General features: G+C 51.0%; 1 protein-coding gene across 2 annotated transcripts in view; it reads right to left on the bottom strand.

The window, feature by feature from the left end:
• Window positions 1-1,054: 1,054 nt before the first annotated feature.
• WWP2 (WW domain containing E3 ubiquitin protein ligase 2) overlaps window positions 1,055-27,790 on the bottom strand; it is a 151,731-nt gene continuing 124,995 nt past the window's right edge. For both annotated transcript variants that reach the window (XM_032611982.1, XM_032611984.1), the window contains 15 exons: window positions 22,565-22,739; window positions 16,216-16,270; window positions 12,610-12,691; window positions 11,881-12,009; window positions 11,112-11,187; window positions 10,758-10,829; window positions 10,440-10,528; window positions 8,385-8,544; window positions 6,999-7,132; window positions 6,432-6,572; window positions 5,616-5,736; window positions 5,173-5,277; window positions 3,644-3,740; window positions 3,381-3,453; window positions 1,055-2,900 (listed from right to left, as the gene is read on the bottom strand). In XM_032611982.1, coding sequence (XP_032467873.1) covers window positions 2,801-2,900; window positions 3,381-3,453; window positions 3,644-3,740; window positions 5,173-5,277; window positions 5,616-5,736; window positions 6,432-6,572; window positions 6,999-7,132; window positions 8,385-8,544; window positions 10,440-10,528; window positions 10,758-10,829; window positions 11,112-11,187; window positions 11,881-12,009; window positions 12,610-12,691; window positions 16,216-16,270; window positions 22,565-22,739 — 1,609 coding nt within the window. In that variant the 3' untranslated portion in view covers window positions 1,055-2,800. The remainder of the gene's footprint in view (window positions 2,901-3,380; window positions 3,454-3,643; window positions 3,741-5,172; window positions 5,278-5,615; window positions 5,737-6,431; window positions 6,573-6,998; window positions 7,133-8,384; window positions 8,545-10,439; window positions 10,529-10,757; window positions 10,830-11,111; window positions 11,188-11,880; window positions 12,010-12,609; window positions 12,692-16,215; window positions 16,271-22,564; window positions 22,740-27,790) is intronic.

Genomic DNA, 27,790 nt, shown 5'->3' with positions numbered 1-27,790 from the left:
ACTGCCCCCTCCCAGAAGAGCAGCATCGGTGCACAAGACCTGACCAAGAGCCTCCACCAGCAAACTGTTGGACACAAATACAATGCCCGTTAGGACAAAGATGGTTGTGTTACAGGACAACCATGACATGGGCTATCACACACTAAAGAATTCACTGGACCTATGTTGACGAACATGGAAAGGTGTCCCTATTAATATCTCATTTAATGAGATGAGTTGCTCAGTATGTGTAAGATCTCATTTTTAGTACATTTTAAAATTATACGTACATATGATTTATACACACAAAAATAGTCTGGAAGGACAGCAAACTGAACAGCAGTTACTTCTGGGGATAAGAGTGGGGAGAACAATTTCGACTAGAGATGTCTTATTGGAATTTATTATGAGACATCTGTATAATGTGTGGGCTTTTGTCGATAATTTCCTCAAAGTATAGCTTTGGTGCTGGGGGTAGTGAGTTCAGCTGATGAACTCCAGGGAGGAGATGCTCTGCCACCTCTGCCTCCCTCGGGAAGAAGCCCGGTGAGAGCAAGGCCTGATCCACAACCAAGTCATTTCCATGTCAAAAGCATCAAGACTGCACTGATGGGTCCTATCTGGACCTTCAGGTGTTCAAAAAAGTGGGCGGCAAGCCCTTGTCTGACTGTGATGAGCTCAAGATCAGGGGGTCCCTCTATGATCACGGAACTCAAGAAACCCCAGGAAATGTTTCTCGAATGAATGACTGCCCATAACACTGTCCCCAGGAGCCGGTTCCTGAAGCCGGTCCAACCTGCAGGCTCAGCTGTTGGTGCTCTGGCTCCACAGCAACTGCTCAAAGAAACCCAGGCCAAAAGGGTGCTGTGAGGCAACTGACCGAGGGCTGAAGCCTGTGATCCCTGGACGAGGACTCAGCCACCCACCAGAAGTGTGGCTGTCTTGGTTAATGACACACACAACTCTCAAAACCAGCAAGGTCATGGAATGTCCGCCCCTGTCTGGACCTAGAGGGTCTGTGAGGCCTGGAGGCCTTTTGTCTGGAGGACAATAATTTTGGACACATCCACGCCAACACCACCCACAGCTGCTGATTGTTTATTGCACAAGAAACTGGCAATACCGAGGCAAGGGGGTGGGCATTACAAAACAATCTGGTGACCAACTCAGAGCTACCAAAGGGCATTCCATACAGACACCTCAGTTATATACACGTATGTACACACCCACACCCACATGACAACACTCTGCACACGCATGAGCCTGAGGCTCCCAAACCCCGCAAGGCAGCTTGCACCCCAACCCCCAACATGGTGAGACACCACAGGGAAGCACTGCCAACGATTCGAGGGAAGAAGAAAGGTTGGGCTGCAGTGAGCTGAGCCACCCGAATCAGCACACACAACAGAGCCAACATAGGCCAGGGGGAAGGACGAGGACCTGGGAGCACGAGACTGTCCTCAGAAGACCACGTAGCCAGTATGAGGGCCTGCATGGGGGCCCAGCAACAATCACCACTCCAGCATCCCAGAGGAGAGTATTCGCCTGGAAGATCTCAACACACAGCGGGATGCCCACGGCAGAGGCTGGCAGGAGCTCCAGCAATCAAGTCAGACAATGGGCAGCAGCTCAGGGCCCTTCTGCTGGCTTCCAAGAGCATCGTTTCCTCTGTGCAGGTAAAGCTGCACTTCTAGGCAGAGTGAACACACTCTACAGTAGCTGGGGTGCACTTCATTCTCAACCCGGACGCATGTGCCGCCTGGAGGTCCGGGGGCTTGGCAGGTCAGCCCCACGTGCCCCGTCACCCCATCTAGCAAAGGGAGTTGTCTACTGGAGGCAGAGAGGTCGGGGTGCCACTCAGGACAACAACCCCCTTCCCTCTCTGTCAAGGGTTGGGGACAAGGCTGCTGGGAAGCTGAGCCGCCGGGTCAGGCCTGCCTGAGCTCGTAGAACTGCTGAGCAGGTTCCTAAGGGGAGCAGCTGTTTGGGAAATTCTTGGACCAACAGTGCTGGGTCCCTCAGGGTCCCAGCCATGCCTGGTGCACCAGCTCCTTGACAGGAAGTAGTGACAGCAGCATACCAACAACAGAACACAAAGCAGCCCTACACACAAAATGTTTCAAGTGTATGTAAATGGGAAAAGAAAGTCTGAGGGGGTTTGCCGTTTCCATCCGCAACACCCAAGCAGCTGGTACGACCCTTTATCTGCTGGAAAGAACCAACTGGCCAGCAATGAGTGGAGGGAGGGGCCATGCTGCTCAGCCTCTGCAGCTGGAGACGGCTAGCGAGGGACGAGCGGTGACCTTGATCTGGAGCTCCGCTCCCTCAGACCTTCATTTATACAGATCACTGGAAAAGTTCTATACAAAACAGAACCTCTTTTACTGACAAAGACCGTGGGCTTTGTTAGCCCAGAACACCTACCCCAAGTGGTCGGTCTCCTTCTCACCTAACCAGCCCATGAGGCCTAGGGCTGCGGCATGGCGCGCCCCACCTTGCACACTCACACACACCTAGGATTGGTCTCGGGGGAGAAGGAGGGTGAGCTCTACAGACAGGGTCAGCCCTCCAGGCTTTGCAATGGTTGATGGGGCCAAGAGTGACATGGGGGCTTTATTCCAGACTGCCACCAGCGGGTAGGAGGGTGGGGTGGGCAGGGCCTCTTGAGGTCAGGCTCTTCTGCCACCAGCCTGATGACAGTGTGGTCCTGTGCAGGGCCGCCATCCGCAGGGGCCTCCCGGGCTGTGCGGCCAGCAGCTTCTCGGGTAAGCACGACTCAAGACTACATATGTGCTGGGGGTGTGGGAAGGGGCAGCCTGAGTTACTCCTGTCCAAAGCCCTCGGTCTCCTCGACAGCATACAGCAGCTTCTCCTTCAGCTGTTCGTAGCTCTTGTATGGTGGCAGATCCAGCCGGTTGAAACTGTTGAGAAAGGAGAGCAGGGCAGTCAGCACAGGGAGGTCAGAGCTCTAACAGCCACAGGGTGGGGTCAAAAGAGTTCTCAGACTGTGGCTCGACCACAATGCCAGCCAGCCAGACGCCAGAACAGGGTCCCTGAAGGCTGTGCTGTGTCCCTGGACCATGAAGGGGTCAGAGGAGGCAGGGCTGCAAGGGAAATGGGGAACCACAGGCAGGGGGGGACTCAGGACAGCAGCTCTTTGCTGACTGGAATAGCAGTGTTTCAGTATTTCATATCTGGTACGGCCGTCAGGGCACATAACTGCTGTCACAACTCCCAAAAGATCAGAGGCCCAGGCCCAGGAGCCCCTCCTCCCCAAACCCCAGAACTACACACAAGTTGCCCGGGTCAAGGTCCTGAAGCCACCTTGCCCACAGGGCTGCCCTCAGTGGCTCATCGGGTCTCAGGTTCTGGCCACCTCCCACCAAAACCAGCACACTCACCAGGTGTGGCTTCTGGGCAGCCAGGTTTCCTTGCCAACCTTGTCAATGCAAAACTTCTGTGGTCCATTGCTACCTGTTACCCAAAGAAAAACACATTATATATAACAGGATGGTCCCTTCCTAAGGCAGGACCCTCCGACTCCACCACAGATGGTTCAGCCCCCTTCCCCGGACTTGCTTCCAGGAAGACACTAGGTCCTGCTCCCGCTTTGAGCTGTCCTCCCCTCCACCCAAGGGTGCGAGCAGGGCAAGTGAAGACATACCAATGAGTTCGGTGAATCCCCCAACAGGCAGGCGGCAGGTCCCAGTGACAAACTGCAGCAGCCGGATTCTCTTCTCATTGTCCATCTCCTTCACCACCTGGAACCCCGCAAGCCAAGGCGGAGTCAGGGCCCCCATGGCCCAGCACTTCGCCCTGACCTGTAACTCTCCAGTCAGCCAGGGCCCCTCTTTAGGGCTGAGAACATGGAGCCCAGGCTGGGTGGGAAGGTGACAGCCAGTACCTGGGAAACCCCAAAGCTGCTCTAAGAGGCTGTGCTTATAGACCGTTCCCACCAATCTATGTGACATCTCTTGGTCTCAGGGACACCCCAGGCCAGGTAGTCTCCTTTCCATTCAAGTTCCACTTCTAAAAACACACTAAGGGTCTTCCCTGGTGGCTCAGTGGTTAAGAATCCACCTGCCAATGCAGGGGACACGGGTGCGAGCCCTGGTCTGGGAGGATGCCACATGCCATGGAGCAGCTAAGCCCGTGTGCCACAACTACTGAGTCCACACACCGTAACTCTGAAGCCCACGCGCCTAGAGCCCGTGCTCCACAACAAGAGAAGCCCGCACACCACAACAAAGAGTAGCCCCCGCTCACTGCAACTAGAGAAAAGTCCGCACGCAGCAACAAAGACCCAACGCAGCCAAAAAATAATTAATTAATTTTAAAAAATGCTAAGGATGAGACTGACTGCTTAATAGGTATGAGGTTTGTTTCTTTTTTTTTTTTGGCTGCACTGCATGGCTTGTGGGATCTTAGTTCCCCAACCAAGGACTGAACCAGAGCCCTCATCTGGGCCCTCGGCAGTGAGAGCTCGGAGTCCTAACCACTGGACTGCCAGGGAATTCCCTGTATGAGGTTTCTTTTTAAGGGAGATGAAATGTGCTGGAATTCGATAGTGGTGATGGTTCCACAATGTTGTCAAAAGCTACTGTAAAAGCCACTGAACTGCATGCCTTAAAATGCTTAAATTAACATGGTGAAGTTTTATGGTATGTGAATTTTACCTCCATAGAAAACCTATATACGCTCATTCTTTTTTATGTATGCTATACTTCAAAAGGACCACAACGACAAGACCCACTCATATAAAGGAATCGATTCACTGTATCCAGGACATCAAGCGCTTTCAGTTTCCCTGGAGCAAGCCCAGGCTTTCCCACCCCACCTGGCTGGAAGGAGACCACGCAACCCACGAGAGCTCTCCCTCCTGCCTAAACCACCCCCCCGTCCACACACACACACATACACACACACCAGCATTGGGAGCTGGCCCACCGCTGACACCTCCTGTCAAATGCAGTGGCCACGACCCAGCTGCAACAGCTCCTTTTGTCCCAAGGCTGGGTTTTTCATCTCCTTTTGCAAGTTGGGGGAGGTGAGGAGAGTGTCAAAGACGAGGGAGGTGATCACACAAGCGTCCTCAAGCTTGGGGTCGAATCAGGTCTCGCTTTCTGTGGGGACGGCTCAAACATCCCTGCCCAGACCCTCACCCTGACTGCAGGGACCAGACCCAGTACCCACCTGCCAGAACCACTGGATCTGCTTGCTGTTCTTGGTATAGTGCCGGTAGATAGTGTTCTTCTGCCAGTCGCTCATGTCTATCTCCTGCATGCCGCACAGCATCAGCTGCGGTGGAGAGAGAGGGTGTCAGGCACCCGGCGCCAGCCCTTTCCCCTGGTGCGCCGTGCCTCACCCACTCCCTGGCAGATGAAAGCATCCCACACATCTTCAACTATTTCTGCGGGCAGTTTTAATAGTATGGGTAACACGTGGACCCCCTGCCGACAAGGGCCCAGGTGAGGGCAGGTGCGAGACCCAAGTCAATGTTATTCGCCCGCTGCCACCGTCCTGGGAGAGCGCAGGGCTTTACTGGTGAGTCGCTGTGGGTGCGCGGCGAGGCTATCAAAGGGCAGGACAGCCCCAGGGGCAAAGGGGTTCAGGGTCCCAACAACCTCAGCCCTTACCTCCAGCTCTTTCTCGTCAAAGTAGCGCAACCACTCCAGGGGGGCCACCTCGTTGAAGCCATCCAGGAAGGCCTTGGTCTGCTCTTCCACGCCTCGGGTGAAACGCCAGTCAGTCAGCAGCCTGTAACCAAGACCGGGAGTCGGAGGAGCCCGAGATGCACTGCCTAGGAGGCCACCGCCAGGGCCTGCCAGGGGGCTGCTATCGGCAGCTGAGAGTTGACCTCGGGCAGGCGGGACTCCCAGGCTGCGGCCGGCCCCAAGAGCACGGCCTTTAAAACCTCAGAGTAACCCGGCGACACTTGAATCTTTGAAATCCCCCCCTTCTGCTCCTCTCACCACTGCTGACTGAACCTCAGATGAGTGGAGGTTAAAAGACGAGACCAAGGGACCTGAAGAAATGGGCACATCCACGCACAATCTCACGTGCGAGAGTGGGTTTAAGCGGGCAGGACACAGACACCCTGTGAGTTAGGAGGAAGAAGGGGGATGCGCCAAAGCTGTATGCCTCTTCAAACAAATTCAGCCTTGCGGTCTTGAAGTCTACCACTCGGGAACAAAGGGCACCCGGGAGCTGGCACAGAGGGCCTCGGGCTCTGGCTGCCCCGGCTCTGCTCAGCACGTGACTGGCCATGGCAGCCATCTGAGGTCAGGGCAAAGTGAGAGGTCCTTTCCATCCCTGGTGATCCAGGGGCCACGCGTGGGGGCCTGGCTGAAGAGGGTGCCCCGGGATAAGAGCGGGAGACCCTTTCTCTGCAGCCAGCTGTGTCTCTGCTCCCCTTTCTCCAGGCCCCTGGCTTCCCAGCGCTTGAAACTCACATGATGTACTCTTCCTTGTTCTCCTCTGTCACTCGGATGCTCTCACCACCTTCCTTTAGCTCATGGGTTGTCACCTTGCCCAGGATCTCCATGTCCTGGATGAAGTACAGCTCTAGGCCGCACTCTTCCAGATTGTTCTCTCTGGGGGCACGAGAGACCAAGAGGGAAGATGTCTGTCTTAGAAGGGTCTTCCCTCCCTCCTGCTGCGTCACTCACTTTTAGTGTCCGTGGGACGCGAGGACTCACAGGTGGCCTAGAACCCAGAAAGGCTGTCACGGGACATCTCCCTGATGCAAGGAGAGAATTCCAGAGCTGCCCTGCAGGGGGACCTAGAAGCTGTGCATCCACCCGCACTACGACCCACCCTGAGACTCCCTCTTCTCCCAGCACAGGGCGATGGAGGGGACCCACTCCCTCTTCTCCCAGCACAGGGCGATGGAGGGGACCCACTCCCTCTTCTCCCAGCACAGGGCGATGGAGGGGACCCACTCCCTCTTCTCCCAGCACAGGGAGATGGAGGGGACCCACTCCCTCTTCTCCCAGCACAGGGCGATGGAGGGGACCCACTTGATCCAGATGATAGATTTGTAGAATTCGGGGTCGATGGATTCCAGGTCTTTCAGGGTTGGTCTCTTGTTTAGCATCCGCTTGTAGAAAGGGAGGGTGAAGCCTGTATCGATGAACTTTCCATGGTACAGAGCCTGAGGAAGGAAGAGACATGGCAGAGAGATCTGGTTTTCCTAGGATGCCCCATATCACCTACTGCCCAGCTACTGCAACCTGCCCTCCTGAGCATCCAGCTGCCCCAGGGGCCTGAAGGGAAAGTCTGCAGCACTCTTGGTCCCGCCTGCAGACTTCGGAGATGAGCAGACCTGGCCGCTCAGGAACCCACCTCCGGCCCACTGCCTGCCTGCCGGCTCCCTGCTCTAGCAGAGATCTGCCCCCAGGCATACAGAGACGACTCATTCAGCACAGCTCCAGGTGGTGGCCCTGACTCACTGCTGCTCTGAGCTGGGCAGCGGAGGCAGCCAAAAATAATGCAGACGCGGCTGCTGGCGGGCCAGTGGTGAGTAATAGTCTAGGGTTTTACTGGTCTGTCCTGTCCGCTGCAGGGCCAGGCGGGTCTCTAGACCGGGGAAGAATGTGCCCACTTCCTGAGCCCAGCACCTTGGCCAAGAACTTCCAGACAAAGGGAAGGGACATATTTAGTCATGGGCTCTTGGGTCCTCCTGAGAGGGAAGCGGGGTAGACACTCACTCGGGAAGTCAGGGGAAGAAGTGAAGGAAAGCTAGCAGTGAAACCTCTCAAACTACCAAATGTGACAGCGGGACCGTGGCCCTCATGGGCTCCCATCTCCATCCTGGTTCCTGATGTTCATGAGACACTCAACAGGACACTCAACAATATTCACACTGTGTTCCTATTTCTACATAAATACAAATACCTAACTCCCCCTTCCCTACTTTGCCCTCCTCCTGACAGATGCCTCCTACATCTTGCACCAACCGGTCTACTAGGGTTCTATTCTCAGCTAGTGTAGATTCCAAATCCCCTTCCAGAAGGCCTGAGTCTCAGTCGGACATTCCCAAACGCTGCCACCCAGCTTGTGGCAACACCCAGAGACAGGCAGCAGGTGGGCTGTGTCCGTCATGCCCCAGCCCCAACAGGGCAAGTGCTGAGCGTTAAGTAAAGACTTTGATCCAGGGACTCTGGGCTTTCGCTTGACAAATCCTACACAAATCAACACGAAAACCTTCTCAGCGCCCTGGGGTGGCCACTGAGAGAGCTCTGAACTATTTCCAGAACTCTCTCGCTAGCTTTTTGCATCTTTAGTGAGTAGTTCTGTAAAAGGACGAGGGTGGGGCTCAGAGAGGGGGGCGCCAGGCTGCAGCGGCTGCTGGTGGTGTATAGGGTCACCACCCTCCCTGGAGGGCTCGCGGCAGCAAATCTTACCATGGCAATGAATCTGCCAATAAAGCGGAAGTAGGTGAGGTGGTCGGGGTTGATGGAGGAGGCGGGGTTGATCTGCAGGCAGTAATTGTTCTTCCCGGCGTATTCAAATAAACAGTACATGGGGTTGAGCACCTCGTGGGACAGGAGGAAAAACCACTCTCTGTGAGAAAAGAGAGAGAAAAACGGAACTAATGGATCCTTCCCTGCACACCTGTTCTGGAGGTGCGACTCTCCTGTGCTGTCCTGTTTCACCTAGTCTGGAGACGTGCGTCCTGGGGAGACAGCCCCACTGGGATCAGCACCTGGGCTAACCTTTGTGAACAGCTGGTCAGTGAACGGGGCAGGGTCAGACCTAGTGTGAACCAGAACAACTGCACTTGACGATGATGCTCAGGAAAACCTGCGTGCCTGCATGTTGGCTCCAGGTGCTGCATTCCAGGACTTTCCATCTGTTATCCAGAGTGCCTAATGGCAAAGGAGCTCCTTGCACCCTGAGCCACTATGCACAGTTGTGTAGGCTGTGCACTGCACAACAACACGATGTTATAGTATCATAGATTTGTACATTTATCACAACAATTTTCCTGCAAATAGCAGCGAAGCTGCCTTTTTTCTGATAAAGCCAGTATATCTCGGCCATATTCCAACACAGAAGTGTCTTGACAAAGGGCATCTTTTTCTAAATCTTGCTAAAGGTGCTATATGAACAGCAGCCACGCTGCTTCCACCCTACCTGAGTAGGCAGCATAATGTGAATACAAGGTAATACGTTCCTAACTCCTTCTGCATGAAAACTCTGTAACCAATGCAGTGTCTACATTTCACTCCCCCCAGCTACCACGCAGGTATCTCACTGCCCTTGCACTTTGCCATCCCCTCACCCCAGACCCCATCAACCACACCCTTCCCCATATGTCCACACATTCATCTGAACCAATGCCCACGCCTTCGCATCTCTTTGCTCCCTAGGTACAAGCCTCAAGCCAGAATTCAGAGTCCTTTGGGGCTTGAGCTAAACCAGCAGGGGGACGTCCCAAGGGGGCCAGTCCCTGGTTGCTGGGCTGTTTGTGGCCAGGCAGACGAGGAGTCCTTCGATGCAGAGGGTGCCCCGGTATCCTGTCCGTGGTTCTACCCTGTGGTAGAACAGCATGACGTAACCTACCATAGGGTAAAACCACTGGCAGGACACAGAGAGACAGACACACACGGGGCGGGAGCCACACCACCAAGCAGAGCCTAGAGAGGAGGTCACCACGGTCACCACGGTCACCACGGAAAAAAGAGCAATCGATCCGTGGGTGCCAACACAGAGGGCAACACCACCAGCACACAGAGGACCAGAAGCAAGTTAACCCAACACCAAGTGAGAAGACGTCCCCACACCATGAGAGGTCAGCAAGCTGAGCAGTCACCGCAGGCCAAGATGCTCCTTCTCTCTGCCGGGGCCCTTGTGCCCCATCGTCCAAGGCAACATTTTGCCAGAGTCTGTTAACTTTTGTAGGTGGGCTGGGGTAAGGGCAAGACAATGCTTTGAGCTCTTTTTAGGGTTATATCAGCTATTTTAATTTACTGACCCTGTGCACATGACACGCAGCTGAGTACTGATCAATGCCCTTTGGATTGTGACACAGCTTATACACGCCAGGTATACACCACGACAGCCGACTTAACACGCCCCGGCTGCCTCAAGACGAAGTGAAGCCCAGGCTCGATTCTACCCGACAACCACTTAACACTGATATTTAGCTGCTGACACTGGTGTAGCCGGAAATAATGACAGCTTGGTTGGTAAAGAGCCATTGTCCTGAGCCCCTCCCCCAGAAGGCCCCTAGCCTTCCCATGACCCAAAAACTAAAGGATTAATACCTAGCCCAGCAGGGGACCCCCCAGACCCAGCTCCAGCGTCCCTTCGGACTGGCCACACCCCTGCCCACTCCTGAAGATGCAGGAGAGATCTGGCAACACTCTGAGCAAGAAGCAGACAGCTTTCTGGGCGTGGGCCCTGTAGCCTGGGGAAGCGGGGTGCAGCGCAGCTTTCTGGGCCTCGCAGCTCACCTGGCGATGCCTCCATAGTCCAGGCCCTCCTCGCCACGCATGATGATGTACAGCCGGCGGCGCAGGTCGTAGGGCTTCATGTTCATGATCTGGGGAGACAGAAGATCGTGGCCAGCCTGCCACTCTCCCTTCCACGGCAGGCTGGGGGGTGGGGGACAGGGGACTCCCAGGCCTGCTCTACGGCAGATACCAGTCACCAAGGCCCACGCCTTGAGAACTCTACCATGTGGGCTTAACGGGCTACATGATAGAAGACAGGGTAGCAGGAGGGGACCTCCTGCCTGCCCCTGGTCTTAGACACGGTGGTTATTCTCTAACCTGTTGGAAAGAATCCTCAAAAAGTGTCTGCCTGGAAACGCTGATCTTCACATGGCTGGGGAGAGCATTTGACTGATAAGAAAAGGAAAAAACAAACCTCAAATTGGGGTCTTGGTGGTAACTATTCAGTCTGGTCACCTGTCTGTCTGAACAGGCTTCCCCATCCCCCTGGGCTTGGGGAGAGAACTTGGCTGGCTTCCTAGAGATAACGTCACAAAACTGCTCGAGGTGAGACAAGTGACCTGCTCCCACCTAAGACACAGGCATTCCAACGCCTGCTGCTGGACTAGAAAATTGTGCTGAAATAACTCTACAACCCCAATCTCCAGGGGAGGTCCCAGTACCAGAACTCACATGGCAGAGGAAACGGAACTGGTGATACTTCCACCGAAAACTTCGGTCATAGGCACCAGGGGAACCTTGCTTCGTCCTGGGAAGAGCAAAGATGTTCTGGAATCCATGTGATTTCTCAAAAATTAGCAACGCATCCTGTTAGTCCTAAGGAAAGCTGATGCTATGTTAATTTAAAGACGAGTTAAGTAAGGTGTAAAAGAAAGAAAGTGACTGCCATTAAGACCTTCTGAAGATTTGAAGATTAAAAAGAAAAACTAGAAATAAAGCCAGAGGGACTTCCCTCGTGGCGCAGTGGTTAAGAATCCGCCTGCCAAGGCAGGGGACACGGGTTCGAGCTCTGGTCCAGGAAGGTCCCACATGCCACAGAGCAACTAAGCCCGTGCGCCACAACTACTGAGCCTGCACTCCAGAGCCTGCAAGCCACAACTACTGAGCCCACGTGCCACAACTACTGAAGCCTGTGCACCTAGAGCCCGTGCTCCACAACAGAGTAGCCCCCGCTCGCCGCAACTACAGAAAGCCCGCGTGCAGCAATGACGACCCAACGCAGCCATAAATTAATTAATTAATTAATTAATTAATTTAAAAAAAAAGAAAGCCAGACCTCTTGCTTTTAGAGAAAGACCACCAGTGTTATTCTGAGTAAATAGAGTAGCCCCTTTCCTCCACATCCCCACTAGTGTGACATCAAAACTGGCCACTAGAGGGCAGTAAGAGCAGCCATACCAGGCCTGTGCTAAGAGTGATGTCACCTGTGCAAAGTCCTTACCCAGACTCAAACCCCGGGCGAGGATCCTTAAAGGTGGTGGTGCGGGTATTGTGGTCCACGAAGTAACGCACCCCCTCGCTGGTGTACTTCATCTCCCACCCTGGGGGCAGAGCTGGTTCCTGGATCATCCTGGAAACATGGGAAGAGAGGGGTTAAGGGCTGGCCTCACCTTCTGGGCCTCCATGCTAAGGAGGCTGGGGTCCCTGAAGTGCTGCTTTCTCTCTGTTTTTACGCAGGCCCTGCACAGCCCTTGAGGGTGGGCCTTGAGGAAATGTGCTTGGCAATACCCAAGTCCTGAGGATGGTTCTGCAGCAGAGAGAGGGCATCTACTGTCCTACTGTGGCAAAGAACCAGCCCTGGGTGGATGGCCGTGGCCTGAGCGGGCACCAGCAATCCCAGGGCACCCAGTGCTCCATCCCAGACTAGCTTCTGGGGGTGGGGGGTTGACGGTGTTGGGGCAGGGCTCTCAAGCCTTCTGAAATCACATGATCGGCACCCTGCACGATTGGCACGGAGACCAGCAGCACCTGCCAGCCGGGCCACTCTGTATCCATGAGGAAGACCAACTTAAGGTGCCACTTTCAAGCTCTCACTGGGCCGACATCATATCATGAGGGTCTCAGGGCACCTGTGTGTGGCCGAAGTTCCCAGAACATCAGCCGTGGAGGACAAATGCAGTCCAAGGCCACCGGGCCAGAACTGGAGACCCCTCCCGGCCTGAGTCCTTACCCCTGGGTCCGAGGGTCCTCCCACTGGGTAGTGCGTGTGTTATGGTTCACGTAATACACCCGTCCGTTGTCCTGTCTCTTCTCTGTCAGGGGAGGAAGGAAAAGCGGACTCTCAGATTGAGACGTCTTGAGCCTATGTCCTCTCCCCTCTGGCTCCCACCTCCTGGGTGCTGGGTCTGAATTTCTACCCCTGTTCCTAACCTGTTAGAGAAGTTTAACCAGCGTGAGCCTGGTTCACTCACATCTGTCACTGGCAAAAAGGACAAAGAGAATCTTTCCCTACTGGGGAGTAGGGGAGGGATATACACATTTTCAACTCCAGATCAAACACCATCTTTGGTTGGTTGATTTGCTGGAGGCAAGGGGGCGGTGTGGCAACACGGAGGGGAGAACATGGAGAGGGGGCAGTCCAGCTGAAACCACAGGCATAATTGCATCCAGCTGTGTGCAAAGTGGAAGCACAGTCCAGCCTCCCCAGGATCCTGGTCCCCACCCCAGTCCATCACGGCTGCTCTCTGGTTCTGCAGCCCCTCCATCCACTGGATGCAGCCGACCCAGGTGCCCCCGTCCCACAGGCAGGGTCACTGTGGGGTGGCTGCATTTTCCTTCATCCCTCTCTGATCAGCGCTCTGCACCACAGGGCCTATGTACCCCCCTGCTTAAAGGCAAAGTTTTGTTCTCAAACTCCTACATCACAGCAAAACCTCTATGTTGCACACATGCCAAGAGACCCCTGGGGTTGTGGGCACTTACAGTGCCATCCTGGTCTTATACCTAAGTGTGTGCTTCGAGATGGGGCTGTGTTTGGGGAGCTCAGACATTCTCTCTATTCTCTGGACAACACTGATCCTCTTGCCCTTTTACTGGTGTACTAACAATGGCGCTGAGTTGTTTGAGGGAGAAACTCTGGGCTCCAGGGGCAAACTCAACTCCAGCTGGTGATTCTGGTCTTTAAGAGGGATTGAAAGGGGTGCCCATCAGCTCCAGGTGGATGGCAGGCAAGACTGGAGCAAGACTCCGAAACCAAGAGCGTCACCTTTCCCAGTTCAAAGTTCCTGGGCTTTCAAACCTGTTTCTGTCCTGAAAACAAACAATGCTCATGGCCCTCCCTCTTTTACGATGACAGGGAGAAATTAAAGAAATAAAAATCATCAGTTCCAGAAGCTACAGGGAAACCAAAAGCTGAAATAGATGCAGAACTAGGGAGCCCAGCCCCCTCCCCTTGAGTAGCAGGCTGCAATGTTCACAGTATCAACCCATGGTCCTGGTCTCTGTCTGACTTACCTGGTATCCACTACTTGATGGAAATTTCAAAAACAAGAGACTTGAAAGAAAAAAAAGAAGGTGACTGGGATTGCTACAGAGCTACCATCACCTCAGAACAGCCCGTGGGACTGTCCCACAGAAGACCGGCTTCCCAACAGGGTTCTGAGGGGAAGAAGGAGCTGCTCCCAGCCCGGAAGCTTCTGCTTTGAACTAGATCCTCCCGCGTGTTCTCTCCCAAGGGCCAAAGCCGAGGCGGGTGGATCTGTCCAGCCGGGAAGTGCCCTTGTTGCTGCGTGGAGGCCTTTCATGGCCCACTGGAACCACCTTGCTGCATGCAAGGTCGTAGTCTGGGAGCTGGGAAAGTCCTTAGGTGACATCTAGCTTGACCCCATTTAGGAAGAAATGGACTCGGGAGCATTCAGTCACATGCCCAGGGTCAGAGCAGCTGAGACGATGTGGATCTTAAACCTCAGGTGCTCTGACCCCTGGGTCGGTGCTCAGGGAAAATGTGGGATCTCTCCTAGAGGAGCAGAAAGGGACCCAGGACTGAGCACAGGAGACTTGGCAGCAGGGTTGCACTAAATGAAACTCTCCTTTGGTTTTGCTATACTTTCTGTTCAATCTTAACTCCCCCAGGGGAGATGACCCTGCCACAGCCCTGGGGAAGCTAACACAAAGCCCAAAGGATTTGATCAGGAAGGTTCCCTGGCCCTCGGCCAGATGTTCTTTTCCTCTCAGTTTCATATCATTACAGTCTTGTGTGTTCTCCTGATCATTTGTAAACAGCACTGACTCCGACCATGGCTCCTATTCCCATCTCAAATATTTCACACCTGGCTTCTAGGAGCTGTTTTTGAGACCCTATAAACTGCTCTTACTTGGTGACCACCGTTTAGCAGAACTGGTACAGAAATAAACCACTTGACTCTACAGATCCAGGAACAATTCTGGGTCCCCTGCTCTAGTTCACAGGGTCTGCCAGATAGCCTTACAGATTCTTATTTCATCGGATGAGTCTTCCCCTGCCCAGCCAGGGATCCTATGTTTGACCCTCTCACATTTGACTTGCTGTCAATCTCTGAGACAGCAGTGAACAGTGACCTTTCATCAGTTCAGGGAGCCGGGTGGATCAGCTGTGTGCCTAAGGGATTACCCCGCTGAAAAGTCAAGAACTGTGTGGAGGCCTCGCTATCTGAGTTTTTCCTTTAGGAGGGCTAGGAGGCCTTTCCAAGTGCCCTGGCACGCAGTGGTAATTGACTAACTGATACCCTGCAGGGCCATAGGGGTTGATGCAACCCTGCAAATTACTACCAGGGAGTAGTTGTGACTGTATGGAGAGATGTAGAGGATCCAGTTCAAAAGCTGCATTTTTCCAGGTGATGCTTTTCCTATCATTGTCAGCTTCTTCGTCTTTGTTGGGGAGCACACCCCGGCCTTTTTTAATACTACCTGTGAACACCATCAAACCAGCATTCGCTGTCTTCTGCTGGCCTAACAAACAAACTAAACCTGACCCACAACAATTCCTGCAAAAACGGCCCTCTTCAGCTCCCAGGGGCTCCTGTTGTACATGCTGAACAAAACCTTGACCCAGCTCAGAGCTGCAGAATGCGCTGGGTCCTGCCATCTCTCACGACCCCTTTGTAAATGGCCACTCCTTCCCAGAATAGCCATAAGGCACACCGTCTCACCAAGTCATGGCTGTGCATCCCTCTAACTCATTATTGGCAAATCACACCAAGGACTTGGAGTTCTCCAGTGACAAGGAGAATCCAGTACGACATCATAAACTAGCAACAGTGCACTTCCATAACATCACCAGCCCTCACTCAACTCTCTTATCTGTTTCCCTCTGGCCCCTTTCACAGCCGTTATCATAAATAAAAAGGCGGCTGAAGTCAAAATCAGGCTGAAGTCCTCCAACATCTCAGCTGCAAAGAAAGGTCTGGTAAGGTGTCTAAGCAGACAGCCACGGACCTGAAACAAATGCATCTGGGAATCAGCCAGTGTCAAAATGCCTTCATCAAATAGGATGGATTCTTGAGGAGACACCTTGAAAGTCAGCACCACAACCCAACAGTCCCAAGGCTGCTGGGGGATTTCTCTCATAGGGTCACCCCACTGCAGCTGTGGCAGGTGAGCGCTATAGGGGTGCAGGGGAACTCAGTTACTTTCCCAACCTTCCAGCTCCATCACCTGCAACTTCTCCAGCTGGGTATCCCCAGAGGGTGTGCTGGAGAGAATAGAAACAGGGAACCGAGGCAGGGAAGGGAGAAGATGTGCAGGGAAAGAGGACAGAGCACAACAAAGCATCAGCACAGAAGGAGAATTCAGTACTTACCCCAGCCAGGAGGGAGGGGGCCCAGTGGGTCATGGTCAGTGGAAGCACTCGAAGACTAAACACAAGAAACACAGCAGAACACAGAAGTTAAAAAAAAAAAAAAGGCCACTGCTTAAAAATAAATCAATCGATAAAAATAAAAATGCCAAGGACTGGTTTCCACATTTTAGCACTTTGCAGAGTATACGGCGGGGACTTAGGTGGCATCTGCTCCTCTCGAAAGTCTTCAAAGAAGAAGAAAAACCAAAAATGAACCCTGCACGCTGAGGGCCCAGACGGGTTGTGGAGAGGGTGGAGCGAGGGGGAGGGAGAAGTGTGCAGAGGAAGGTGGGCCAGGACGCCCCCAGGCCAGGCCGGGAGCCCGGAGCGGGGCTACCCGGCAAAGCGCGGCCGGCCGGTGCATCAGCCGCTCGGCTACTGCTCAAGGCGGCCAAGGCGGCTGAAATCACCACCACCTCCAACTTTCTCCAAGAACCACACACGGGAGGGGAAAAAATATCGCAGGCCTTTCCAATGAAATCATTCCCACAAACCCTGCCCACGCCCAGAGCTTCCTGGCTGGGGGCTGGGCCCTCCTCCCTCCTGGGCGCGGGGAGAGGGAGCAGCGGTGTGAGGCAGACTGAGGGCCATTCAGGCCCCGGGCCCCTCACCTCCCCCAGGAATGTTTTGCTTCCCTTCACAAAGCACCTTTCTTCTCCTCCAGCCTGAACCTGAAGTTGTTCAGTGTTCTGTGTGCGTCTGTCTGGGGAGGTGGGGCTGGGGGCGAGACGATGAGAGAGAGAGACAGAGAGAGAGAGAGACAAAGACAGAGAGAGAGACAGAGACAGAGACAGAGACAGAGAGAGACAGAGAGACAGAGACAGAGGCAGAGGCAGAGAGAGACAGAGACAGAGAGACAGAGACAGAGAGACAGAGACAGACAGACAGAGACAGAGAGACAGAGACAGAGGCAGACAGAGACAGAGGCAGAGAGAGACAGAGACAGAGAGACAGAGAGGGAGAGAGAGAAGGGGAGACAGGAGAAAGAAGGGGGAGCTGACTCCGGGCCTTCAGGGTCACTGTTTACATTAGAACCTCCACCCCCAGCCTCACTCTGCTGCGGGGTCCCTGGGGCAGGGCTGCAGTGGCCCAAGAGTTCTCATAGCCTGCAGGGAACAGGGGTGCTGTCAAAGACTCTTCACACTGAAATAAAACAAGTATTGTTCCCCGCTGGCTTGCTTTCTCTCTCTCCTTTTTTTTCCTTTTTTTCTTTTTTTTTTTTGTGCCAAAGCATTTTTATTTCACTTACTAAAATTTAATTGTTACATGAGGGGGATCAAGTTCTCAATGCAGACTTCAGGCTGCCTGGCGGGCCCCGTCTGGGGGCGGTGGAGCCACACACGGGCAGGAGGATGAATGGAGCTCAGTCTCGGCTTGAGAAAACATTGGTAGAACTCAACTGCCAACGAACCCCCTTCCACGGCCGTCCCTCCACCCCCCGCTGAAAGGACAGAGAAACTTTCTTTCTGAGGTGGCAGCTACAAGTGACTCTTCCAAAGCAAGTTCCAACAAAGACATTTCAGTCTTGAAACCATAGGTTCCTTGATGGGACGGAGCCCCCTTCCAGCAGAGGGCCTCCTAACCAGGCAGAGCGAAACTGCTCGAAGGTGCAGGAAGCCGGGCTGTCCTGGATTTAGGGCATGGTGCCCTCAGCCTCGAGGGTGTGCTTACGACCCCCACCACTGTTCCGATTCGTCTGAGGGCTGCTGAAAGAAAACTTCCCCAATTCACGGTGGTTATTATGGTATGTGTGTGGAGGAGAGGCGAGGTGAGGGGAGTTGGCATGTCATAAAACCCAAGCTCCTCCACCTTTTTCGTAGTTAATACATAACAAGAACAGTGGGTACAAAAAACACGCGGCAACAGAAGGGAAGGAACTACCTTGTGAAACATGCACGCGCTTCAGACAATGAAGCCAAGTAGGAGGCGGCGGGTGACGTTGAGCTGGACCAGTGTCCTCGCAAAAGGGAAGGGCTATAGAAAAGGTCATTCTAAGAAATTAAAAGCAGCAGCATTTGGTGCGATTGTTTTGGCTGATTCAGGCCTTTTTTCTCCCCCACCAGAGTAAGTGGATGATCTGCAAAGCATTCAGCAGCTCTGCTGGGAAATAAGCTCCCAACTGGTACCAACAGGGCTTCAGCGGGCTTACAGTCGTCTCTTGCCTGACTCTACAAATCAACACACCAAAAGGTCTTTTTTCTGACACGCTTCGTGACCTGCACTGAACTAGAAACAAAAAATGTTTAACGGCCCCTTTCTTAATCTTTGCCTTTTTTTTTTTTAATGTCAGAAATTAAATGTTCACACAGTGTTGGCTCTCTTTCATGAAGGTGGCTTTTTGAAAAATGTCTTTGGTATCCTCTCATTCTCATCCCTAGAGGCGGAGAGAAGAGGAGGCGGACAGGAAGGGTGAGAGACCAAAGACTGATAAACACAAGCAACACGTGAAATGGGTCAGTGGAAGCTGACGCTCATAATCATTTTACCTCTTACAGTTAAAGCAAAGCACTTGAGTATTTTGGATATTTCTTCCCTGATGTATATAGTACAACTTGAAAAATGTTTAAAGGAAGTGAACAGAAGCCAAGAAGACACAAAAAATTCAAAGCTATATATCCTGGCCAGAAAACCAAAACCCAAAAACCCCACATCTCCAGTGAGCCAACCAACTGCCCCTTCTCTCCTGCCACACCTTCCCCTGAAATGAGAGATCCCAAGTGTTACCTGGAGCATGGCTGGAAAAGCACAGAGAAAGGGGTATGGCGGGGGAGGAGACTGCGGTCAGAGAAGAGATCCTGGGATGTGCAGGTGACTCTAAGAGACAAGACAGTTTCCTTTATTATTAGGAAGAGAAAGGAATGCTGTTGAATAATTTTCCTGGTAACCGTCCCTGGGCTGGAAGAACTGGGGTGCAGGCCATGAGCCAGAGGGCTCACGTGAGTTCAAGTCCCTTAGGGACTAAAAGCATTTAGTTCCAGTAATATTTTAAGATACAAACTCAGAAATAAAGAATGTCTAGCAAACACAGCCGAGGGCAAGACAAGCTCTGGGAAGGGCAGAGGTTACAGTGTGGAAGGCAGGCTCCTTTTTTGTTGTTGTTGTTTTTAAGGATGCACCCACTGGGCACAGAACAAAACCCAGGTGCTTGAGAATTTGCTCCAAGGGGCTCTTTGCAGAGCAAGAAACAAGTTGTCTGTTTCTGGATAAAGCACTTTGGCGTCCATACGTTAGGAGCCGCAGGATGGTTTGCTTCAGTCTTGCCAACACTGGCTACACCTTTGATTATCAGGGGAGGATCAGGCAGGAATGGCGGAGGAGTCGCCACAGAAACAGTAGTAGGCTGCAAGCAGAGTCCCGTCGCAATTACAAGATGCACACGACGGGGCTGGGCATGCTCGGTGGACCGCAGCAGGACCACAAAACAGAGGGCAAATCGAAGCTGCAGCGGCCAAGCGCAAGTATGTGCACGATGATCACGAGTAACAACGGCACACTGGGGTGTCAGGAGAGGGAAACTTGTCAGAGATAAGGGGATGATAACAGCGAGGCCCCCCCGAAAAAGGTATGCATTGAGGCAGGAAGGAATGCAGGACACTGCCATCTGGGATTCCCTTGATTTCCCATATTGAACTGTATTTCGTGTTCTCTGCAGGCAGCAAAGAAGAACAAGGCCTGGTTTCAGTCCAGCAGCAGCAGCAGGAGGGGGAGGGGAAGCCAATGGTATGGTATCAGCTCTTAAGTCTTCCGAGTCAAACCCTGGGCCAAGGCCAAACCCCAAAATAACTCTATGAAAGCGACTCTTCTTACTTGTAACCAGGACATGGCACCATAGCAAACAAGAGGGGTAAACCAAACCCAGAGGGGAGGGGAATCAACAGAGAGACATTGAAAGCTGACCCAAAAAAGATTCCTACCACGTTTTTCAATATGGGTCTTGTTTCAGGAACAAAAGGGAACCAGCACCTCCATCCAGAACCCTCCTGGATCCCCAGCCAAGCTGAGAAAGCCATGTTAGAGGACTCAGAAAGAACGTTTTCTTTTAAGTGCTGAATTTTTACTTTTGGGGACACTCCAAGTCAAAGTTCTACCTCTACAGGCCTGGAATGATATTGCTAAAATGAGAGAGGCAGGAGAGAGAAATGAAGGCTCCAAACGACCGAGCAGACGCGAGCTCCAGAATCTTCCCTTTCACACACCAAACATCTGGGTCAACTGACAGAACCTACACAGTGCATGGGAGGGTAGGGAAAAAAAGAGTCCTTCAATGGAGTTTTCTTTTTTAATTTAAGAAGTCGGGTAAGCAGGGAGACAAAACCATGTGAGACTCCTAAAACGCATCCTTGCCTCTAAGTCAAAGGACAAAGATGCCCAGACCTTTCCAGTTTTGCAGCCAAGAAAATGGCAGGGAAAGTCTTTGGGGCCCAGCTCAAAAGAAATAATTTCTGAAATGCAGAGAAGGACCAGATTCCATCCAATTTTGAAACATGCCAGAACCAGATGTCCGGCATGTATGAAGGGGGCTGTGGAGTGGGAAGCCAGATACCCAGCAGTGCTGTACCAGGTAGACCACTGGGCACGGGTTGTAGCCAGGCATCATAGCTGACCTTGGAGGCAACTCAATGTGACAAACACCAGACTCTCTGCTCATCCATACTAAGGAAACACTATATGATGAGCAATCAGCCCCCACAGACAGAAGAAGGAACAAGCCAGCCAAGGCCAATGCCACCATGCCTTCTGGATGATGGGGTAGCTCCTGCTTTGGGTGAGCAGAGAAAGAGCTGGAAATGATGGCAAAGCTGATGATGAATGTTATTAACTGGAATTACAGGTTTTCTGAGCATTTAGAAATGGGTTGTGGGGTTAAAGTTCATTTCAAATAGAAACAATGTGAGTTAAACGTGGTGATGTCCTAGACCAGCTCAAAAAGTTTCCAACTTCCGATATACCACACCTTGTGCAGGTTCCACTGCAGGGGGAACAAAGCTTCATGTTCAAGGGGCTCTGAGAAAATGTAATCAGAGTTCCCACTTAGGAATCCCACTTCTCTCTGCCAAAGAAGCTGTGTGGCTGGGCTCCCCATCAAGCACCAGGCTGCTGGTAGGGGCTCTAATGAGACAGAGACCCAGGAAGGAATGTTCCTAAAGGGACCCAGTATGGGAGACCATTAGACAGTTAATTTGGGACCACAACACTCTGACTTCTGGACTAGAAGGTTTAAATGTTATTCTGTAGGTAATGACCACAGAAGGTTTTGAGCCAGTGATTAATAATGTAGAGCAAAGCCCCATTCCTTAAATCTTCCACAGTGATTTTTTTTTAAAGTGACAAAACGGGGAATTCCCTGGTGGTCCAGTGGTTAGGACTCCGAGCTTCCACTGCAGGGGACCCAGGTTTGATCCCTGGTTCGGAAACTAAGATCCCACAGCTGCGTGGCACGGCCAAAAAGTTAAAAAGAAAAAAAAAAAGTGACAAAATGACAGCGATATTTGAAGACTGCTCTGCTAGAAACAGGCAGTACAGATTGGAGGAGAGAGAATGACAGCAAAGAGACAATTCCAAGCCTGCCTTAATCATTCAGGTGGGAGGGACAGAGAAAAATCAGGAATCAGATAGAAGGAGGCTGATCTAGACCAGTGGTCAATACACTTTTTCTGTAAAGGGCCACAAAAATATTTTAGGCTTTATGGGCCACCTGGTCTTTGTTGTGGCTACTCAACTCTGCCATTGTAGCATGAAAGCAGCCACAGTCAATACCCACACTATGGGGTGTGCTTGTGTTCTGATAAAACTTTATTTACAAAACTAGCTGGGGGCCCGTTTGGCCCAAAGGCCATAGTTTGCCCACCCCAAATCCAGATGAACTTTAAGGTCCCTCCATCCTTCAGAACCTGTCAGATAATAAACATCTAAAGAAAACCAGTAGCAGCAATAGAAAGGGAAGGATTTGGGTGACTGCTTTGATTTGAAAAGGCAAGGTATGGGAGAGGTCACAGCAATCTTCAGGTCTCAAGTCTGGGTAAATGGACTTGGATGGAGGGACCAGAAGAGAAATCCAGTCCTGGAAGAAAGATGGGGGAATTCAGTTTCAGATACATGTACTGAGTCCATAAACACAGAAGGTGGACATTGAGTCACTAAGTTAGAAACACTGGAGTTTGAGGAATTTCACTGTGATGAGTAAAATCTCCAGTGTCAGAGCACTGACATTTCTAGCCACCATTTTCCCTGCTCACCAAACAGGTCGACGGAGAATGTGCGTGGCCGCTGGGAGGCTCCCCTCCCTCGTGGCTGTCCCCCGGCCGCTCACCTGGTAGAGGAATCTTTGGCTGAAGTGCTGCATGGCGCCCTGGAGCTGGTTGCGCTGGGACTGCCACTGCTCATAGCTCCGCACGTACTCGGCCGTGGGGCGCTGCCAGGTGGTGGTCCGAGTGTTGTGGTCCACGTAGTAGAACCTGCCTCGGGGGTCTGTGCGTTTCTCCCAGCTGCAAACATCAAGCTCAGAATGAATACAGTGACCGCCTCACCCCTCCGCTCAAATGCTAGAGAAATCTCAGGATGGCTGGCAAGGAGGAGGGTGAGGAAGGGTCTGGTGTGGGGTCTGGCACAGGAGTTCAGCTCCTCCGGGAAGGCACAGCCAGGTGGGCTCCAGTCACGGAGGCTTCTAGGGCTTAGATGCTCGTAGCAGACATCTGTGGTTGCCCCCACCAGCAACCCATCCCTCTTTACCAACAGCTCCTGATTTCCATGTCAGAGATCCAAGTGGCTCTGGGGCACCTGACTGTACTCCCAACCCTGGAGTTGAAGTGTTGACTGGACCAGGAGTGGGCAAGTGACCTGTGCTGAGCCCATCAGGATGAATCTCATGGCTTTTGCTAGTTATGGTGGGAAGACTATAGTCTCTCTTCTTTGCCAGATATGACTGAGAAAGTATGCAGTCCTGGGACTGGCTGCCATCTTGGACCCAAACACAATATGAAGTTGACCCAGTAGATGGCAGAGCAGAAAAATGGGGAAAAAAAGCCAGTCTCTTGGGGATACTGATGAGCCACTGGATCATGGTTCACTTGAAACCAGGATCTACATCTAGATTTTTTAGTTACATGAGGCAGTGAATTCTCTTCATTATTCAAGCCAATTTGGATCCCAATTTTTGTTCCTTGAAACTGAAATTATCCTGATATAAGGTGCCAGTGAAAATACGTTGCATGACCACGAGAAGAAGAGTTGGTGCAAATGACAGCAGGACTCTCCACATTATCTTTTGTTGAGGAAGCAATCTTTCCAGAGTTGGCCCTAAAATATCCATGGGCAAGGCAGGGCTAGAGCAGAGAGTAAAAATCCTCAGCTGTGCTTGGTAGGTGTAACTTGATTTCCACATACACATGGAAGAAGTGATCAAAAGAAAGTAAGAAAGGGAACTCCGCAGGGTGATAGAAATATTTTACATTTTGATGGAGTGTGAGTTACATAAGTGTATGCATTTGTCAAAGCTCAGTGAAGTGTATAACTAAGATCTGTTTATCTCACTGTGTGTAAATTATATTTCAATTTTCAAAAATGAATTTGAATCTAATTAAGCCTCCATATCTAACGACCAGTTTACCAGGAAAGATAAGGAATAAAGGAACATGTAACACAACACCAGGAGTCACAATCAGCCACATCCAGAATGTGAGAAATTCTACAAGACAGATGCCCAGGATCTTCAACAAATAAACAGCCAGAAAAAAACAAGAAAGGGTGGGGGAACTTATAGATTAAGAGAGACTTATGAGATCAGCCAAAAGCAATGTGTTGATCTTGAGTTTGGATCTGATTCAAACAAATCAAGCGTTAAAACATTTTTAAGACAATTGGGGAGAACGCAACACAGACTGCGTATGACATAAGTAAGGAAATATTGTTAATAGTGTTGGGTGGGATAATGGTATTTTGGTTATGTTTAGAACAAAACACTCATCTGTTAGAGGTGTATGTGATGTATTTATGGATCCAAGGATATGATGACTGGGATTTGCTTTACAATTCATTGGTCCCCTCCCCTGAAAAGTGGGAAGATCAGATAAAACAAAATATTAACTGTTAGAACCAGGCAATGGTTACAAGGGATTCATTGCTATTCTCTCAAATTTACTGTATGCCTGAATTTTCCATTATAAATTTGAAAGGAGAAGGGGAGAAAAGGAGTTTTAAAAAAATAAGAGAGAGATACCACTGAAGAAAACGGGGTTAACCCAATGCAAAAGGAACCCAAAATGGATTACACTGTATGATTCCAAAGTGTGGGAGGGTCTTTGTTCCCTAACTACCTTGTCATACCATCTCTGAATTCTGATCTTATCCACATGACTATGGCGCTTTGGTCTGATACTTTCCTCAGCTTTCAGGGTTAGCCTCCTAGCTGACTTTTGTTGCCACCTCTTCAACAATTCTTTCAAACTCAAAGCCTCCCTAAAAATGGCTTCTCCTCAAGTAGTCCCAGTCCCTGTTCACAGACTGCGTCTGAATTCCGCTTGCTGGACTGCCTTGCCGTCCTGACCTGCTGCCAGTTTGGATTCCACTAAACGCCATCCCTCTCGCCCCAAACCTGAGCCTTTTTCCGTGCTCCCTGCATCAGTCCTCCTCCCAGGGATAAAACAACACCATCATTCCCGACTCTTCCTTTCCTACAGATGTCAGTAAGCCACTCAGCCCGAGGGCTTCTTTTTATTTCGTCTCCCTGCCCTGCACTTTCCATTTCTACTGTCCAACTGTCTCTGAACTAATCTCCTTATCCAATCCAGCCAATAAACCGCCATCAGGGTAACCCCAGCAGACTGACTCCTTATGTCAGGCTCGAGTCAAAACCTTGAATCAGTATTCAAGGCTCACAATAATCTGGAACCTTCCCACCTTTCTCATAAATTCTCCCAACCAGTGATTTTTATGTATTTTTATTTGTTAGCAAAGGAATCACATATCTATGGTTTGAAACACAAACAGTACTACAGGAGATACAATGAAAAGCAGTCTCCCGCCCTCCTTCTCCCCACTGCTGATTTCTGCTCCCCAGAGGCAACAACTACTTTCAGCTCTTGACTGCTTCTTCTATTGACAGTCGTACTTCTAAATAAATGCTTACTCCATAATTTCTTGAGTTCTGCCAAATTAGATATGACTTATGGACTTTCCACTAGCAAAGCTGAGGATTTAGTTCTTGTACTCCACCCCCCAACACACACAATGCTCTCTCCTCCCCCATCCTCCCAATCTAGAAAACCATCATTAACTCAATATTCAGAGTTTGGATTATGACTTTGTAGAATACTATACATACATTTGCTTACTTGTACACTTTTATTCTTTTTCTCTAGAGTTAAGAACTGCGTGTTTTATTCTGCTTGGTTTTCAAGGACCTATCACAAATTCACCCCCAGATTCTGACAGGGCTGGTGGCCTCCCAGGATCACTTAACTCTGGGCCTCATTTCTGCAGGCACCCTTTGTCCAGCGTGGACAGCTGTCCTCCAGGCCTGCCTGCTCTACATTCCTGCCCTGAGTCATCTTCCCTCACCCTCCTCTTGGCCCCTGAATGGAGTCTCCTGTGTCCTGCATCTCAGGACTTCTTTCTCTGTTTCCTCTTGTCTGGTAGAAGAAATCATCTAGGAGTTTCTGAGAAAGGATGCACCAAAGTTAATTTTTTGAAACCCTGCATGTCCGAAGATACCTTTATGTCAACCCTCACACCTGAGTGTTAAAAGGTCTAAAAGTTGATTTCTGGATTCACTCAGCTGTTTCACTAGAAGATCCCCAAATATCACAATCTATAGTTTTCTTCCCTTAGACTGGTCACTTTCCCCAGCAAAAAAAACCTTCCAGTCTTTACCCTGGAGATAGCATCCTCACTTAATCCTTTTTTCCTGAGTTCATCTCTGCCTTCGGCTATGGCTGTGTTCTCCACACTGGTTCTACTCTCCCAGGAACTTCTTACGCTAGCAGTACTCACGTGCGTGTATGTGAACATGTGTGTGTGTGTGTGCATGTCTGTGTGTGCACACATACACATGGCAGAGGGTTGGGAGCGATGGGTGACAACTAGAAGTCTAGCTGTTCCCTGCACAAATTTTAAACTTCCAAGTTTTTTGTCTCATTACACGTACACACACACATACACATTCACACACACACCCCATATGTTTCTGATCGCTGAGGATTTCCAGGGCTCCATGGTGCAAATTGGCTGCCTTCCGGGTGGAAACCCCACACCGGAAGCTTGGGTTTCAGCTTTCGCAACTCTGCCATTTATCCATCAGCAACTAAACTCTGATTACAATCTCCCATATGCTTTTTCTCCTCTCCCATTCCTTTATCATTATACATTTTTATAACCTTTATTGCTATTTTAGTGGGTTTTCAGGAAGGAATGGAAATAAACACATGTTCGATCCATATGTTTAACTAGAAGTCCTCTGCACTGGTGAATTTCAAACTTCTAAGCAGCATAATCACACCCTTGGTTGCAGGTAAAATCTTATGCAGAATCACAATCTACAAAAACAGAGCAGTGGTTGGAGGCCAGGTCAGCCCTTCCATGTTGTTTGGTTCCAGGGGGCATCTGCACCAAACCCAGGGGCCTTGCTGTACACACTTGGAGCATCTTTGTTTCACACAAACCCTCCACTCCAGCAAAACTGCTCCATGCATCATTCCCTAAACACAGCTTCTACATTCACACTGTTCTCCCAACCTGGATCACCTTCCTCTTCTCACTGAAGTCCACCCTTCAGCCTTTCCTAAAGACCAAGTCTAAGCCCCCTGTGAGGCCTCCCCAATACCATGCTCTATGGTGATCACTCTCCCTGCTCACCTCAAGTTTGAGAGCCACCTAAGAATGACTAAACAGCAAATTACTGCATTCATCCTTAACTACCAGGTCCAATACTTTTTTCTCCTGGATAAAACGACTGGTCTTCATACAAGTGTCCCACGGGTGGGACAGAAGGGGACGGCCATGATAAACTGAATCCTTTGGTTCAATCTCGCTCCTGGATGTCTACGCCTGCTGATATAATGGCTCCATCTATAGTTTCAAGGTTGCTCTCACCGTGGTAATACTTCCCCAGGGCCGAACTTCTCCCATTAATTAGCAATGAAAGCTTGAGCATTCTGTTCTCTCTGGGTTCCCTATTACATAGCAGAACTAAGTGCCAGGGGCTTTAAGGTCTGGGCCTAAAACTCAGGAAGGACTCATAGGCTATAGGGGGTGCAGAGCTGAGCCATCTCACAATAAAACATTAAAACTATCCTGAAAATAAGAAAGTTGGGTCTAGTATTCCACCTCAATATTTAAAGAAGAGTAAATCCTCAGCCATTCTTAGAAGATACCATTAAATATCTTCATTTAGATTCCATTCAAACGTTCACCAGGTCAAGGTCTAAATAACTTATAGACCAGAGAGGTTAAGAGGCAAGCAACCAGCACACTTACAGAGTTACCACCACTTTTAAATATATGTGTCATAGGGAGAATGGTTCAAGATGGCGGAGCAGAAGAA

Source organism: Phocoena sinus, chromosome 19, assembly GCF_008692025.1.
Source record: "Phocoena sinus isolate mPhoSin1 chromosome 19, mPhoSin1.pri, whole genome shotgun sequence".
NCBI classification, from domain to species: Eukaryota; Metazoa; Chordata; class Mammalia; order Artiodactyla; family Phocoenidae; genus Phocoena; species Phocoena sinus.
This window is presented reverse-complemented; position numbering and strand designations above follow the sequence as displayed.